At 51.5% G+C, this 17118-nt stretch overlaps 2 protein-coding genes across 8 annotated transcripts in view; one reads left to right on the top strand and one right to left on the bottom strand.

The window, feature by feature from the left end:
- The window catches only part of DENND2A (DENN domain containing 2A), a 111883-nt gene extending 109081 nt beyond the window's left edge, over nt 1-2802 (bottom strand). For 5 of the 7 annotated variants that reach the window (XM_078343629.1, XM_017975582.4, XM_017975583.4 and 2 more), the window contains exon 1: nt 1664-1979. The gene's annotated coding sequence lies outside the window, so the exon portion shown is untranslated. Of the gene's footprint in view, nt 1-1126; nt 1313-1663; nt 1980-2558 lie in introns of those variants that run through there. The other 2 variants (XM_035254588.3, XM_054237640.2) reach the window with 2 other exon arrangements.
- The window catches only part of LOC144578246 (uncharacterized), a 34884-nt gene extending 22762 nt beyond the window's left edge, over nt 1-12122 (top strand). The window contains exons 2-8 of the mRNA XM_078341990.1: nt 1186-2103; nt 2214-2397; nt 2563-2707; nt 6169-6323; nt 6903-7056; nt 10783-10971; nt 11991-12122. Coding sequence (XP_078198116.1) covers nt 1186-2103; nt 2214-2266 — 971 coding nt within the window. The 3' untranslated portion in view covers nt 2267-2397; nt 2563-2707; nt 6169-6323; ... (1 more) ...; nt 10783-10971; nt 11991-12122. The remainder of the gene's footprint in view (nt 1-1185; nt 2104-2213; nt 2398-2562; nt 2708-6168; nt 6324-6902; nt 7057-10782; nt 10972-11990) is intronic.
- Nucleotides 12123-17118: the final 4996 nt, after the last annotated feature.

Raw genomic sequence — 17118 nt, 5'->3', positions numbered from 1 at the left:
TGCTGGGCCAGGACTGGTTTTGCTTTTTTGTCTGACTAGTCAGCTAGGATGGTGTTTCTGGAAGGATGAGGGAAGTCTCATTCCTCTCTGTGCCACTGATGTCTAGCACGCACGCCTAGCACACAGAGCTGTTTAAAGGGATGAATAGAATACATGACACAGGATTTTATTAATCTTCCAGAATAAAGGGAGGCCAGGCACAGTGGCTCACGCCTGTAATCCCAGCACTTTGGGAAGCCAAGGGGCAGATCACCTGAGGTCAGGAGTTTGAGAGGAGCCTGGTCAACATGGTGAAACCCTGTCTCTACCAAAAATACAAAAATTATCGGGGCGTGATGGCAGGTGCCTGTAATCCCAGCTACTGGGGAGGCTGAGGCAGGAGAATCGTTTGAACTCAGGGGGTGAAGGTTGCAGGGAGCCGAGACTGAGCCACCACACTCCAGCTTGGGTGACAGAGCAAGACTCCGTCTCAAAAAATAAAAATAAAAAAACAAAAAAACTGGAAGCCAGCCTCCTGCCAGCGTTTTCATAACCGGGCCTCAGAAACTGTCTCTGACACACATCCACTCACTCACACACAGACATTTGCACACTCACACACACTTCCTCTCGGAGCTCTGCTCCATTCCATGCTGCCCACCCAAAGACTGTCTACTCCACTCTTTTGGTATCTGGTATTTGATGATGTAAAGAGAAGGAATTTCTTTCTCTTCTTTTATGTGGTAACCACAGAGGGTGTAAGAGTTTACTAACACGATTATTGTAGCACGCCTATTAGAACACTGTTTACCCCCCATGTCATTTGGAACCTTGCGGAAGCCACATCCCTGAATCGCATCTGAACAGCAGCTGGAAGTCAGCACCAGCTGGTTAAGCCAGGGTCACTGCACTTCCCTTACCCAATCTACGCCCCTGGAGAGCCCTCCTGCTTCCTGTCCCAGGCCCCCCCAGGACAAGATTCCACGGCTGAGGTCTGGCTCTACTGCGTGGTCTCACCCTGATCTCTGTGACTCTCCTAATACGACTGTGTCCTGTGTTGATAAGAGACTTCCCCTGGGCTCCATCTTCTCCCAACTCCACCCTTGGGGACAAAGTGGAAGAAGTAAGAGCATTCAGTCATCTTTACCTTCTTGCTTTCTCAAGGCTGCAAATGTTGACGGCTGAAAAGGGGGCTCGGGTGCTCAGCCGCCGATTCCCCTCGCTTGCACGCGCACACACACTCGCACACACACAGGCACTCACAGACACTCGCACACAGATACACGCGCGAGCACACACACATACAGTCGCTCAGACACACGCGCGCGCGCACACGCGCACACACACTCTCGCGCCCCGGGGGACCCAGTACAGCGCAGGGCGGGGGTCTGCCAAGTTTCTGCAGGTCCCGGAGGTGCGGGACGGCGGCGTCCGGGCTCAGCCCCGGGAGTCAGCCCGAGAGGGACGTCTGGACCGCGCTTTGCACAAGTCCCAGGATCAGGCGGGACGGCCCCCGGCTCCCCGGCCGCACGCGGGAACTCGGGCTCCCGTTCGCAGAGCCGCTTCCCCCGTCAGGGCTCGGACCGCTCGAGCCGTTTCCTCCCTCCGCGTGCGTTCCCTCCTTCGTCCCCTTTCCCTCCCCAGCTCGACCCCGCACCCCCCTGCCCGGCCCGGCCGGCCCTACCTCCCCGCGAACAGCGGTTCCGCGGGCTCCGGGGCGCATCTCGGGGTCTCTGGGGCGGGCTGGGACGGCTGGCGGCGCGGCGCGGGGGCGGGCGGCGGCGGGGGCAGGGGACGCCATGGCCCTCCGCCCTCCGCCCTTTTGTCCGCCGAGCCTCCCACTGCCGCCCGCAAGCCCCTGGGGTCCCCGCCGCGCACGCGCTCCCGTGGGGTCCCCCCCGCCCCCGGCCCCGGCGGCGCGCTTCCCTCGGTCGGCTCAGCGCAGGCTCGCCCGCCGCCCCGGCCTCCTCCTCCTCCCGCGGCTCCGCGACGATCTGTGCGACGCACGCCCCCTCCTCCCGACCCATCCCGCCCGGCCCAGTGAGCTAATCCGCAGCTGGCGGGCGCCCGGGCCTGTTGCCACAGCAACCCCTCTCCCAGGGCCGGGCCCCGCGCGGAGCCGCGGTAAACAGGACCTTCTGCCGGACTCGCCCCCTCGCTTCCCGGGGTGGGGGAGAGGTGGCTTAACCCTTCCAGGGAGGATGCCCGCCGCGCGCCGGCTCCTTTCCACCCAGGCCCGGCGGATTCGCGAGGTGCGCCCGGCCCGGGGTTGAGACCTGGACTCTGAGCGGCTGCCCCACGCCCGGCCCCGCTCACTCCAGGCGGTGAACACACTTTCGGCCCTGAGCCCGGGCCGGGGCACCCGGGACAGCGAGGCTGGCGCCGCCGTTGCCCCAGGCAGCTTGCCGTCGGGCCGGGGTAATGACAGTCCTGAGACGGGCGGTGAGGGTGATGGGGGCCGGGGAGGGCCCAGGGCCCAGCGACCTGCTGAAGGGCTCCCAGACCGGGTGGGGAGGGAGGTGGTCAGGAAAAGCTTCCAAGAGGAGAAGTGACTCCATAGACCCGCTGTCCCCACTCACGCAGGACACTGTCAAGGAACGCAGACTGCACGATGCGGGGTGCCCAGCAGAAGTCCTGCCGGGAAGGCGCTCTGGAATACCGGTTGGGGCATTCGAGGAAGCTCCCTGGAGCTTTGACCGGGCCAGGAACGCTGAACAGATCTACATAGGTGGGGGAAAGTGGGGGAAAGGAAAGGGTTCTGAGAAGGGAAAGGCACCAGCAGAGGCCGGAAGCAGAGGCCAGGCATTTCAGAAACAGCTGAGTGAGGACCAAGTGGTGAATCAGGTCTGATGGGTAGGCTTGGCTGGATTTCAAGAGGGGGGACGTTAAGTTTTTGAGCAGAGCAGTGACCTGATGACTGGGAGGGCGGCCTGGCAGGGTGATCTGCAGGCGTTGGGAGCAAGCTTCAGGTCCGTGTCTACACCAGAAGAAGGCCATCCTCGGCTTTAGCTCAGGGACTTCCAGAAGGGCTGGGAGCCACGGTTTGAGGAATGGCAAAGAGGCCTAAAGTTCAGGCAAAGGGGGAAGAAAGAGAGGAGAAGCTTAGCCTTACAAATCCACAGGAGAGTGCACGAGAGGGAAAGGCAGGAGGGAGACAGTGACAAATCAAAGACTGGATGTAATGACGTAATACTTCCCAGGCAGTGCCTACAGACTGGGCACCTGAAATTTGAGGGACTAGTTCAAAGTCACAGGAAAAAAAGCTCTGTTTTCTTCTCAGCTGAGGTTTACGCGTTCTGGGAGCTCTCTGAAGCTTTTCTAGGGCTTGTTCGTTAAACTCCTCATGACATACCCATTTTTTTTTTTTTTTTTTTGAGACGGAGTTTCGCTCTTGTTACCCAGGCTGGAGTGCAATGGCACAATCTTGGCTCACCGCAACCTCCGCCTCCTGGGTTCAGGCAATTCTCCTGCCTCAGCCTCCCGAGTAGCTGGGATTACAGGCGTGAGCCACCACGCCCAGCTAATTTTTGTATTTTTAGTAGAGACGGGGTTTCACCATGTTGACCAGGATGGTCTCGATCTCTTGACCTCGTGATCCACCCGCCTCGGCCTCCCAAAGTGCTGGGATTACAGGCTTGAGCCACCGCGCCCGGCCTGACATACCCATTTTAACTAAGCATAGTCAACTTTTAGAACATGCATTTGCAAAGTGCAAGCTTTTTTTTTTAAGTGTAAGTATTTAAATTATTGTTTTGTTTGCTGAAACGTTATTCCATAAGTTTTCGCTTTCTTTTTCTTTTTTTGCCAGTGAAATTTTCACTTTCTAAATAAAGATCAGAGGCCTGGCTGCCTCTTTTTTTGAGGCAGAGTCTCAGTCTGTCACCAAAATGGCGTGCAGTGGTGCGATCATAGCTCACTGCAGCCTCGAACTTCTGGGCTCAAGCAATCTCCCACCTCAGCCTTCTAAGTAGGGAGGACTATAGATGTGTGCCGTCATAGTCAGCTAACTTTTTTATTTTTTGTAGGTCTTGCTATGTTGCCCAAGCTAGTCTTGAACTCCAGGTCTCAAGTGATCCTCCTGACTTAGCCTCCCAAAGTGTTGGGATTATAGGTGTGTGCCACCATGCCTGGCCAAGACTTGACTTCTTGAGGGTTAATTATTTCCAGGGCTACAACATAAAAGAAAGCAAACTGCTGGGCACGGTGGCTCATGCCTGTAATCCCACCACTTTGGGAGGCTGAGGCAGGCGGGTCACCTGAGGTCGGGATTTTGAAACCACCCTGACCAACATGGAGAAACCCTGTCTCTACTAAAAATATAAAAAATTAGCCGGGCGTGGTGGCACGTGCCTGTAATGTCAGCTACTTGCGAGGCTGAGGCAGGAGAATCACTTAAACCTAAGAGGCAGAGGTTGCAGTGAGCCGAGATTGCGCCATTTGCACTCCAGCCTGGGCAACAAGAGCAAAACTCCATCTCAAAAAAAAAAAAAAAAAAAAAATAGAAAAAAGAAAAAGAGAGAGAGAGAAAGCAAACTGGGAAGATGCAAGAGAGAACAGTTGAGCAGAGAGCCCAGCTGGCTGCCTTCCCCAACCCCAGGCACAAATGGCTCAGTTGCCTTGGATTTTGTGGCTTTGAAATTTCTAGTCGCATCTTAGGTGGACATGATAGAAAGGAAGCTGGGGAGCCCATTAGTGACAACTCCTGAACCACAGGCTGCCACTTTCTTCCACTCCCTCATCTTTTTTATTCTTTTTTTTTTTGAGACAGACTCTCGCTCTGTCACCTAGTATGGAATACAGTGGCGTGGTCTCGGCTCACTGCAGCCGCTGCCTCCCAAGTTCAAGTGATTTCTCCTACCTCAGCCTCCTATGTAGCTGAGATTACAGGAGTCCACCACCATGCCCAGCTAAGTTTTGTATTTTTAGTAGAGACAGGGTTTCACCATGGTTGGCCAGGCTGGTCTCAAACTCCTGACCTCAGGTGATCTACCCATCTCGGCTTCCAAAAGTGCTGGAATTACAGGCGTGATCTACCGCACCCAGCCTATTTATTTAAGACAGAGTCTTGCTCTGTCGCCCAGGCTGGAGTGCAGTGGCACAATCTCGGCTCACTGCAACCTCCGCCTCCTGGGTTCAAGCTATTCTCATGCCTTGGCCTCCTGAGTAGTTGGGATTACAGGTGTGCACCACTACACCTGGCTGATTTTTGTATTTCTCATAGAGATGGGGTTTTATCATGTTGGCCAGGCTGGTCTCAACTCCCTACCTCAGATGATCCGCCCACCTCGGCCTTCCAAAGTGCTGGGATTATAAGCATGAACCATTGTGCCCAGCCTTTTAAATTTCATTTTAAAATTTATTTTAGGCTGGGTGAGGTGGCTCGTGCCTATAATCCCAGCAGTTTGGGAGGCTGAGATGGGCAAATCATGAGGTCAGCATATCGAGACCATCCTGGCTAACATGGTGAAACCTGTCTCTACTAAAAATATAAAAAAAACTAGCCAGGCATGGTGGCATGTGCCTGTAGTCCCAGCTACTCGGGAGGCTGAGGCATGAGAATTGCTTGAACCCAGGAGGCAGAGGTTGCAGTGATCCAAGATCACAACACTGCACTCCAGTCTGGGCAACAGAGCAAGACTCCATCTCAAAAAAAAAATTAATTTTATTTTTTTAAAAGATGGGACTTCACCATATTGGTCAGGCTGGTCTCGAACTCCTGACCTCAGGTGATCTGCCCGCCTCAGCCTCCCAAAATGCTGGGATTACAGGCATGAGCCACAAAAGAAATAATTTTAGTTTATTTATTTTGAGACAGGGTCTTGCTATGTTGCCCAGACTGGCCTCAAACTCCCTGCCTCAGCCTCCCAAGTAGTAATCCTGTTTCTTCCACACAGAGCAGCCTTGGACCACTGCAGAACATTTCTTCCTTCCTCTCCCTTGTCTTCCTCCAGCATCCTGCTGAAGAGTGTAGGCTTTGATTGGAGGAGCACATTCAGCGCTGCAGCAAGTTGCTCAGCCTCTAAATCCCAGCTTGTAAACCCATCGTCTGTAGGGTGGAAATGGCAATGGCTGTGACTTCCTAAGAGGGCTGTTGTGAGGGTGCTTCGCCTATGGGGAGGACTCACAGATGCCTCCTCTTGGTTATTCTTTTCCTAATCTCCTTTTGCTTTTTTCTCCCCATGAACACAGAGTGTCAAGGTTGAAGAACAGGAGGAGGCCATTTTTCTTCTTCCCCATCAGTGCTCAACTCCCTCTCTCTCCCCACCACTTACAGACCCAGGACCGTCTACCAGCACCAGCATGCAAAGGCAATGGAGCTGGCTTTATCTCAGCCGTTAGCCAAGGTAGTGGTGCATTCAGTGGGCCCGCGACTCTGTCTCTTGCTCTGACAGTGTTTGGATGGAACAGACCCTCTCTTCTAGGCTCTGACTGCCCTCCAATAAAGATTAAAATAAAGAAACCAGGCTGGATGCGACGGCTCATGCCTGTAATTTCAGCACTTTGGGAGGCTGAAGCAGGTGGATCACCTGAGGGCAGATGTTTCACCAGCCTGGCCAAAATGGTGAAACTCCGTCTCTACCAAAAATACAAAAATTAAGCAGGCATAGTGGCGGGCGCCTGTAATCCCAGCTACTGGGAGGCTGAGGCAGAATTGCTTGAACCCAGGAGAGCAGGCAAGTGGTAATAAGACAAAAGAGAGCTGGCCCTGGGCAGAGCCGATGCTCACAGGCTTCATGGGGTAACATGAAGCCTGTCACGCCAAGTACCTGCTATACTTACATTCTTTCTGTTGCTTTTGGACGATGTAGTTGAACAGTTAAAAAAAAAAAAAAGGAACAAGAATGTGGTGATTTGGATACTTTTTAGAGGCATGGCTTTCCGTGTTTAAGCTGTGTGGCTCTTTGTGGTCACTGTGATTTCAGAACACAGGAGGACAGTGAGTCCAGTGAGTCCAACTCCTCTACGTAGACTTCTGTGCACAGGATGCAAGGCACGTACCTCCTGCTTCTGAGAGCCTTGCTTGCCTATTTTCCGGCCCAATGAGGCAGTATCTTCAGACTCGGGAGAAGGAGTGAGGTAATACTCTTCATTAAAGATTTCAGGCCCGGTGCGGTGGCTTATGCCTGTAATCCCAGCACTTTGGGAGGCTGAGGTGAGCAGATCACGAGGTCAGGAGATTGAGACCAGCCTGACTAACATGGTGAAACCCCATCTCTACTAAAACAAAAATTAGCTTGGCATGGTGGCACACATCTGTAATCATAGCTACTCAGGAGGCTGAGGCAGGAGAATTGCTTGAACCTGGGAGGTGGAGGTTGCAGTGAGCCAAGATTGTGCCACTGTACTCCAGCCTGGGTAACAAAGCAAGACTCTGTCTCAAAAAAAAAAAAAAAAAAAGATTTTAGGCCAATTTTAGTCAGTGGCTCATACCTGCAATCCCAGCACTTTGGGAGGCTGAGGCAGCGTGATCACCTGATCACGTCTGTGCTTGATCACAGGTGTGTGCCAGGAGTTCAAGACCAGAATGGGCAACATAGTGAGACCCCCCCAACCCATCTCTACAAAAAATAAATAATTAACTGGGTGCGGTGGCACACACTAGGTAGGTCAAGGCCACAGTGAGCCGTGATCTCAGCACTGCACTCCAGCCTGGGCAACATAACAGGACCCCGTCTCACCTCTCTCAAAAAACAAACCAAAACAAAAATAAGAGAAAATAAGGCCGGACGCTGTGGCTCAAGAAGGCCGGGCGTGGTGGCTCAAGCCTGTAATCCCAGCACTTTGGGAGGCTGAAGTGGGTGGATCATGAGCTCAAGAGATCGAGACCATCCTGGTCAACATGGTGAAACCCCATCTCTACTAAAAATACAAAAAATTAGCTGGGCATGGTGGCACACGCCTGCAATCCCAGCTACTTGGGAGGCTGAGGCAGGAGAATTGCCTGAATCCAGGAGGTGGAGGTTGACTGAATCCAGGAGGCGGAGGTTGTGGTGAGCCGAGATCGTGCCATTGCACTCCAGCCTGGGTAACAGCAGTGAAACTCGGTCTCAAAAAAAAAAAAAGAAAAAGAAAAAGAAAACATTTTATTTTAGACAGAGCCTCACTCTGTAACCTAGGTTGGAGTACAATGGCGCAATCTTGGCCCACTGCAATCTCCGAGTTCCAGGTTCAGGTAATTCTCCTTTCTCAGCCGCCTGACTAGCTGGATTACAGGTGCTGTCTACCACGCCTGGTGAATTTTTGTATTTTTAATAGAGATGGGGTTTGGTAGAGATGGAGTTTCACCATGTTGGCCAGGCTGGTCTCGAACTCTTGACCTCAGGTGATCTGCCCACCTCGGCCTCCCAAAATGCTGGGATTGCAGGCGTGAGCCACTGCGCCTGGCAAAAAGAAGAAAATATTTTAATCACACCAGGTTATGAGGTAGGGATTACAGTTGTGTCCTCATTGCCAGATCACCCTTTCTCTCTCAAAATCCACCCAGGCCCAAGGTCAGCCTTCAGACTTCCAAATGACTGAACAGCACAGTACTGCCTCTCAGAGGCCGCACCTTGCTTGAGGGAACATACTTTTGGAAGCTCTAATATCTATCCACTTCCTACATCTCTCAGATTAAATCAAATCAAAATAAAAAATATTGGCCAGGCTGGGCGCCATGGCTCATGCCTATAATCCCAGCACTTTGGGAGGCCAGGGCGGGGAGATCACGAGATCAGGAGATTGAGACCCAGCCTGGCTAACACGGTGAAACCCCGTGTCTACTAAAATAGAAAAAATTAGCCAGGCGTGGTCCACATGCCTGTAGTCCCAGCTATTTAGGAAGCTGAGGCAGGGGAATTGCTTGAACCTGGGGACAGAGGTTGCAATGAACTGAGATCCTGCCACTGCATTCCAGCCTGGGCAACTGAGTGAGACTGTATCTCAAAAAAAAAAAAAAAAAAAAAAAAAAAAAAAAATTGGCCAAAGGCAAGCCAGGTGATATACTACTGCTCTTGCTGGCAGTGAGTCAGCTTCCCTTTCTGGGTGTCAGATTCCTGCAGAGACGAGATCATAGGGGCATAGGGGCTGTCAGGTCCCTCCCAGCACCAGCCTTCTCACAAAAACAAAAGAGCACAAGAGCAGTGGTCTGTTCTCATTTTCCTGAATATGTGCTGGGCAGTGTTAATACATCATGGAGATTACCTAGTAGGAAGGTTCATATTAGCCTCTTCCAGAGATGAAGAAGCAACCAAAGAGTGGTGCTCCCAAGGCCACTGCAAGGGAGTACCAGGGCTGAGATGGGCCCAGGCAGCCTGACCCCCGGGCACCAGCATCATGGCTTTGTGGCCAGGACAGGCTTTAGAGCAGAGAAGTTAACCGGGGTCGGCAGGAGACGGTGGCTCAGTCCTGTAATCCCAGCATTTTGGGAGGCTGAAGCGGGTGGATCACCTGGGGTCAGGAGTTTGAGACCAGCCTGGCCAACATGGCGAAAACCTATCTCTACCAAAAATAAGCTGAGCGTGGTGGTACCTGCCTGTAATCCCAGGTACTCAGGAGGCTGAGACAGGAGAATCGCTTGAATCAGAAGGTGAAGGTTGCAGTGAGACCACGCCACGGCACTCCAGCCTGTGTGATAGAGCAAGACTCCATCTCAAGAAAAAAAAAAACTGAATAGGGCCCAGGGGCATACCATGTCAGAGTGGGGAGTGGCCGCAGAGAGGAGCAACCCAGGCCTCCAGGCAGGCGGAGGGGAGGGGACTTGCCTGGGCCACACAGGGTTAGCACAGGGGCTGCACGTGAGTAGTGCCAGTTCCATGGCACCGGGAGAAGGGTGTCTGGAGCAAGCCACCTAGAAAACCAGAAGGCAGGAACTAGAGGAGAAGTTCTCTCGATGAGGAGTGACGGGGACAGTTCAACTGAAGAGTGAAAAAGAGAAAGGGAGAAGGCCCGGGTATGATCTCCCAGGAAAGTGATGGCTCATTGCCGCAGGCACAGGCACACAACAGCCTCCTCCCTTACCTGCTTCTTTCAGTATTATTTCTGATGTTTTCTCCTCTGCCAGCTTGGGGAGTAGATATGGGTGGCCCTGGGCCAAAATCTACACGCCAGTGCCCAACTCTCTTAGGAAGGAATTGCAGGCCAGAGATACCAAGCAGGACCTGGGGGAGGGGCAGGGCCAGGCCTTCTCTCACTTTTTTTTTTTTTTTTTTAATGAATGAGAGGTTTTTATGTTGACCAGCCTGGCCTCAAACGTGTAGCCTTGCCTCCCCAAGTGCTAGGACAACTGGCCTGAGCTACCGAGGCTCCCTTTTTTTTCTTTTTCTTTCTTTCTTTTTTTTTTTTTGAGACAGTTTTGCTCTTGTTGCCCAGGCTGGAGAGCAAAGGCATGATCTCGGCTCACTGCAACCTCCACCCCTACAGGTTCAAGTGATTCTCCTGCTTCAGCTTTACGAGTAGCTGGGATTACAGGCTCCCACCACCAGGCCTGGTTATTTTTCCTATTTTTAGCAGAGACGGAATTTCACTATGTTGGCAGGCTGGTCTCTAACTCCTGACCTCAGGTGATCCACCTGCCTCACCCTTCCGAAGTGCTGGGATTATAGGTGTGAGTCACCATGTTTGGCCTTTCTCACACTTCTTATCTGCCTGATAATCCCATTGGATTTACGGGGAAAAATGAGAAAAAAGGACAGATCCTGGCCTTCCTTGAGTGATACTGATGCAAGGGGTCTGTCTGGGATGGGCCCCAGGAACGTGCAGTTTTACAAGCACCCCAGGTGTGTGTGCGTGCTTGTAGCAACAGAGTCTCATTCTGTTGCCCAGGCTGATCTTGAACTCCTAGTTTTGAGAGATCCTCCTGCTCTGGCCTCCCAAGGTTCTAGGATTACAGATGTGTGAGCTACTGTGCCCAGCCACCCAGGTGTTTTTGGTGGCGGTGGCTCAAGTCCCCACCAGAGACACACTGGTTTAGAGCCTGCTCAAGGGGAGACACAGAAGTTGAAGCTGCAGCAGGTAAGTGCAGGGGATTCCCTTCTATTCTATTCTGTTCTAAGAACGTGGGTGTGGGGGGTGGGAAGAGGGGTAGGAGGCCAGGAGGTGCTGAAAGGGTCTCAGGAGAGAACTGTCCTCCACAAGGACCTAAGACCAGTGATTCTCAAGCAGGGACAACTTTGCTTCTTTGCTTTTCCAGGGGATATTTGGCAATTTTTCTTTTCTTTTTCTTTCTTTCTTTTTTTTTTTTTAAAGAGACAAGATCTCACTCTGTCCCCCAGGCTGGAGTGCAGTGGCACAATCACAGCTCACTGCAACCTCAAATACCTGGGCTCAAGCCATCGCCCCTCCTCAGCCTCCTGAGTAGCTAGGATGATGGGTGTGCTTCATTGCCATGCCCAGCCCAGTAATTTTTTTTTTTTTTTGGTAGAGACAGAGTCTTGCTATATTGCCTAGGCTGGTCTGAAAGTCCTGTGCTCAAGCATCACTTTGGTCTCCTGATGTGCTGAGAATACAGGCATGGGCCACCATGCCTAGCTGATATTTGGCAATGTTTGAAGACGTTTTATCGCCATATCTGGGAAAGGGGAGTGCTATGGTTCGAATGTGCCCACCTCCGAAATTCATATGTTGAAATTCTTTTTTTGAGACGGAGTTTCGCTGTTGTTACCCAGACTGGAGTGCAATGGCATGATCTCGGCTCACCGCAACCTCTGCCTTCTGGGTTCACGCAATTCTCCTGCCTCAGCCTCCCGAGTAGCTGGGATTACAGGTGCACGCCACCATGCCCAGCTAATTTTTGTATTGTTTAGTAGAGATGGGGTTTCACCTTGTTGACCAGGATGGTCTTGATCTCTTGACCTCGTGATCCACCTGCCTCAGCCTCCCAAAGTGCTGGGATTATAGGCGTGAGCCACTGCTCCCAGTCCATATGTTGAAATTCTAACCCCCAAAATGATGGGAGGTGAGTGGAGCCCTCATGAATGGGTTTAGTGTCCCCATCAAAGACGCCCCAGAGAAAGCTCTCACCCTCTTTCCAGCACGGACACGGTGAGAAGACGGCAGTCTGCAGCCCAGAAGCAGGCCTTCACTAGAACTCATCCATGCTGCGCCTGGATCCTGATTTCCCAGCCTCCAGCACTGAGAAATAAAGATTTGCTGTTTCTAAGTCACACAGTTCATGACAATTTTTTTTTTTTTTTTTTTTTTTTTTTAAGGCAGCGTGTTGTTCTCTCTCCCAGGCTAGAGTGCAGAGGCCCAATCTCAGCTCACTGCAACCTCTGCTTCTTGGGTTCAAGTGATTCTCCTGCCTCAGCCTCCTGATTACAGGCACCCACCACTGCGCTGGCTAATTTTTGTATTTTTAGTAGAGACAGACGGGGTTTCACCATCTTGGCCAGGCTGGTCTCAAACTCCTGACTTTGTGATCCACCTGCCTCAGCCCCCCAAAGTGCTGGGATTAGAGGCGTGAGCCACTGCTCCCAGCCGGTATTTTGTTATATAGCAGCTCCAACGAACTAAGACAGGAAATGTTTCTGGCATCAAGTGGGTAGAGGCCACACATGCTGCCAAACATCCTGCAATGCACAGGACAGCCTCCCGCTCCACACACAAGGAAGAATCCTTCGGGAATGCCGAAGATGCAGAGGCCAGGAAGCCCAGAGCTAGCCCATTTCCCACCGCCACTCTCTTCCCCTTGAACTAGTACTTGCCCCGCATCACATCTGCTGGGTAGCAATGTTACATGCGAGCTGCTAAAATCGGGTCACGTGGTTCACATGGAAAGAGAAGCACAGCCAGATGGGCCTTTGCACAGTTGCCCTTTCCTTGGTTCCCGGCTGGGTCTGGGAACCCCTGGGGAAGCATGAGTTACACTTCCCGAGTGAATGGTGCCACTTAGTGGGAATGGAGCGAACAACACCAGCAGGAGGATTGCATACACCTGGAAACTTAAAACTTAGCTGGCTTTCCACTGTTGAGAAGATTCCATGGGAATCAACGAAAACCACCCAAATGAGGAAGTCAGAGGCTATTTATTTAGCGCTTTCTATGGCCAGTCAGCCATCATCACTTGCATTTGGCAGAGAGTCAGATATAACTGGAGACTCAAATGCTAGAGGGAAAGATTTCTATAGGAAAAATGAAAAGATTTTAGGTGGGCTGTAATTGGAAGATGTTGGTAGGGGGAGGGCACAGGCAGGAGCATCTCATGTGATGGGTTTGGAGAGGATGTTTGGCTTTCTTGGCCTGGTTCTGATTTGGAAGTGTAGGTGAAAATTAGGGCAGCAGGCAGGCATTGAGCAGATCCTGACGTTCTGGGCCTATTGCTGTAGAAGCTGTGGCTTGGCTTCCTGGCCCTATTGCTGCAGAGGTTGTGGGTCACGGCCTCTGAATACGCAAAGGGACAATGACCATACATGACACTATACCTAGAAATGCAGAGTGTTATATATGGCCATTGTTCCTTTGCATATTCGGTCTCTTAATTCATTAAACATTCTAAATATATCCATCCCCCCGTTACTACTCCTGAAGCGGACTGCATAGTTACCCACGTAAGCAGCAGATTGACTCCAAGCCAGCATCTGTGATTTTCAGTGGCCGCCCTTATAGACTTTGATTTAGGGCCCATATGTGATAGAACTGTTTTTTACTGCCCATGGTGCCTTCATATGTATGATATAATTCTCCTAATTGACATGGGCCTCAGTAATACTCCCTCAACTTCACCTATGTGGGAGCTGACTCTAGCTCTTTACAATGCTATACCTTCACCGCCACCACTATCACCAGTCATTGGGTGGTGGTGATGGTGGTGAAATTAATGGTGATGGGTGGTAACAGTGGTGGTAATGATGGCGGTGATGGTCATGATGGGCCTGATACTGCAGAGATTGTGGGTCACCACTGTCACTGTCACCATTACCACCACCGTATCATGATGGCCACCACCATTGTCACCATCACTACCACCACCACCACCACCACTGCCATTACCAATATCAATGCCATTACCATTGCCACTGTCACCACCACCACTGTTACCACTCACCACCATTACCTTCACCACCACCACCACCACCGTCTTCACCATGACCCCCGCTGTCACTATCTCCCACCACCACCACCACCACCACCGTCTTCACCATGACCCCCACTGTCACTATCTCCACCACCACCACCACCACCACCACCACCACCACTACCACGACCGTATTTACCACGACGACTATTTGCAAGGTCAGTGGTTCTCAAAATGTTTTCCCCAGACCAGCAGCATTGACATCACATAGTAACTGTTAGAAATGCAAATTTTTGGGCTCCACCCTAGACCGACAAAAATCAGCAATGGGGTGGGGTCACCCCTCCAGGTAATTCTGATGGATGCTAAAGTTTGAGAGCCACCATCTCTAGGATAAAATTTCTAGGATAAAATTCTAGATAAATTTTTAGATAAATAAGGCCCCACAAGGGCCTTTTTTCTTTTTCTTTTTTTTTTTTGAGAGAGAGTCTTGCTCTGTCACCAAGGCTGGAGTACAGCGACCTGATGTCGGCTCAGTCCAACTTCCACCTCCTGGATTCAAGCAATTCTTCTGCCTCAGCCTCCCAAGTAACTGCGGGTCACCACTCCCACCTATGTTTTTGTATTTTTAGTAGGGTTGGAGTTTCACCATATTAGCCAGGATGGTCTCGATCTCTTGACCTTGTGATCCACCCGCCTCAGCCTCCCAAAGTGCTGGGATTACAGGTGTGAGCCACCACGCCCAGCCTCACAAGGGCCTTATTTTTATTTTTTTTCTTTGAGAAGGAGTTTCGCTTTTGTTACCCAGGCTGGAGTGCAATGGCACGATCTCAGCTCACCGCAACCTCCACCTCCTGGGTTCAGGCAATTCTCCTGCCTCAGCCTCCTGAGTAGCTGGGATTACAGGCACGCGCCACCATGCCCAGCTAATTTTTTGTATTTTTAGTAGAGATGGGGTTTCACCATATTGACCAGGATGGTCTCGATCTGTTGACCTCGTGATCCACCCGCCTCGGCCTCCCGAAGTGCTGGGATTACAGGTGTGAGCCACCGTGCCCTGCCAAGGGCCTTATTTTAAGTCAGACCTTCCACAATATGTGCTCCAAATTTGGGATTTGCCTGTCTTATGAAGTAATGAGAGAAACAGAACAACTTTTAGGTACTAAAATGACAACACTTGCTACCATTTATCGAATCACGGGGCTAAGCACATCACAGACACCTGCTTACTCCTTACCACACCTCCAGTGGTTACAAATGGGAAACGAGGCTCAGAGAAGTTAAGCAACTAGGATTTGAGGCCACACCTATTTAGCACCATAATTTGCGTTCTTAACTACGGTTAAATGTATTCCAAAATCATAAATGCACATCTAGAGAACCTGTAGGTTTTTTTTTTTTTAGAGTTTTGCTCTTGTTGCCAGGCTAGAGTAAAATAGCACAATCTCGGCTCACTGCAACCGCTGACTCCCTGGTTCAAGCCATTCTTCTGCCTCAGCCTCCTGAGTAGCTCAGATTGCAGGCAAGCGCCACCACGCCTGGCTAATTTTTGTATTTTTAGTAGAGACAGGGTTTCACCATGTTGGTAGAGATGGTCTCGATCTCCTGACCTTGTGATCTGCCTGCCTTAGCCTCCCAAAGTGCTGGGATTCTGTAATTCTGAGCCACCGCGCCTGGCGCCTTGGGCAGATTTTTGTGGACGCCTCTCATTCACATGGAGATAAAACCTGGGCGACGTGGCTCACGCCTGTAATCCCAGCACTTCGGGAGGCAGGGGATCACCTGAGGTCAGGCGCTCGAGACAGGTGTGAGCCACTCCACCCTGTCATTTCTTTTATGGCTTTGCCACACTTTGAAACTGCACATTTTAATTTCTTATCAAGGGTGTTTTTAAAAAGGTTGAAATCCAGCATTTATATGTTCCTAGTTAGGTCCCCCTAATTAGTATTCAACCAGTAAGGGTAAGATGTTTGTGTCCACTTCCCCAGGGGCCAGCACATGACCTAGCTTGATCAGTAGATATTAGGGCTCAACAAATATGAGATTGGGCTCAAATATTTATCAGGCTCAATAAGTATTATTGAATGAACATGGCCTTTCTGGAGCCTCTCCCCAAGGTCCAACACAATCGCTGAATTAATGCAGCTGAGGACATAGCAGCCAGCAACTCCTACCCCCAGCCCAGGCCCCTCCTTCCACCCACCATCCCTACCCTTGCTGAAAAGTGGACCTGTGTTCAGAACTTGCCTTCAGCTCGCACAGTTTTCATCCATGCTCTTTGGAATAATGAAAGATACGAAGAAGTCAGTGGGGAGGGGGACATGGAGGGCGCCTTTGCATTTTGTTACCCAGGACCGAGGACTCAAGAGCAGGGCCATCTTGGCCTGGGGTCGCTGTCCTCTTTAAGGGGCGGGTCTGGGGCGCTCCCAGAAGATCCTGGCTGCCCAGGCCTCTGCCACCGGCCCTCTGCTCCCCGGGAGCCTCACCGCCCAGCACCCAGCCCTCTGCCTCCACCGGCCATCCTGAAACAGCCCAGCAGGTTCACCTTGCCAGCTGCTTAGATAGAGCCGATTTATCAAGACAGGGGAATTGCTATAGAGGAGTAATTCACACAGACCTGGCTGCGCGGGAGACCGGAGTTTTATTACTCAAGTCGGTCTCCCCAAGCATTCAAGGAGCAAAGTTTTTTTGTTGTTGTTGTTGAGATGGAGTTTTCGCTCTGTTGCCCAGGCTGGAGTGCAGTGGCCTCAGCTCACTCAGCTCACTGCAACCTCCACCTCCCGGGTTCAAGTGATTCTCCTGCCATAGCCTCCTGAGTAGCTGGAATCATAGGCCTGTGCCACTACACCCGGCTAATATTTTTTTGTTTTTTGTATTTTTAGTAGAGACAGAGTTTCACCATGTTGGTCTGGCTGGTCTTGAACTCCTGACCTCATGATCTGCCCACCTGTGCCTCCCAAGTGCTGGGATTACGGGCATGAGCCACTGCGCCTGCAACTCTGTGGGGAGCAGAGTGTTTAAGGACAACTTGGTGGGTGGGGGAAGGCCAGTGAGTGGAGAGTGCTGATTGGTTGTGTCAGAGATGAAATCCTAGGAAATTGAAGCTGTCTTCTTGCTCTGAGTTAGTTCCCGAGTGGAGGGCCACA

Source organism: Callithrix jacchus, chromosome 11 (assembly GCF_049354715.1).
Source record: "Callithrix jacchus isolate 240 chromosome 11, calJac240_pri, whole genome shotgun sequence".
Classification (NCBI taxonomy): Eukaryota; Metazoa; Chordata; class Mammalia; order Primates; family Cebidae; genus Callithrix; species Callithrix jacchus.
The sequence above is the reverse complement of the archived record's forward strand: the minus strand, read 5'-3'. Positions and strand labels throughout refer to the sequence as shown.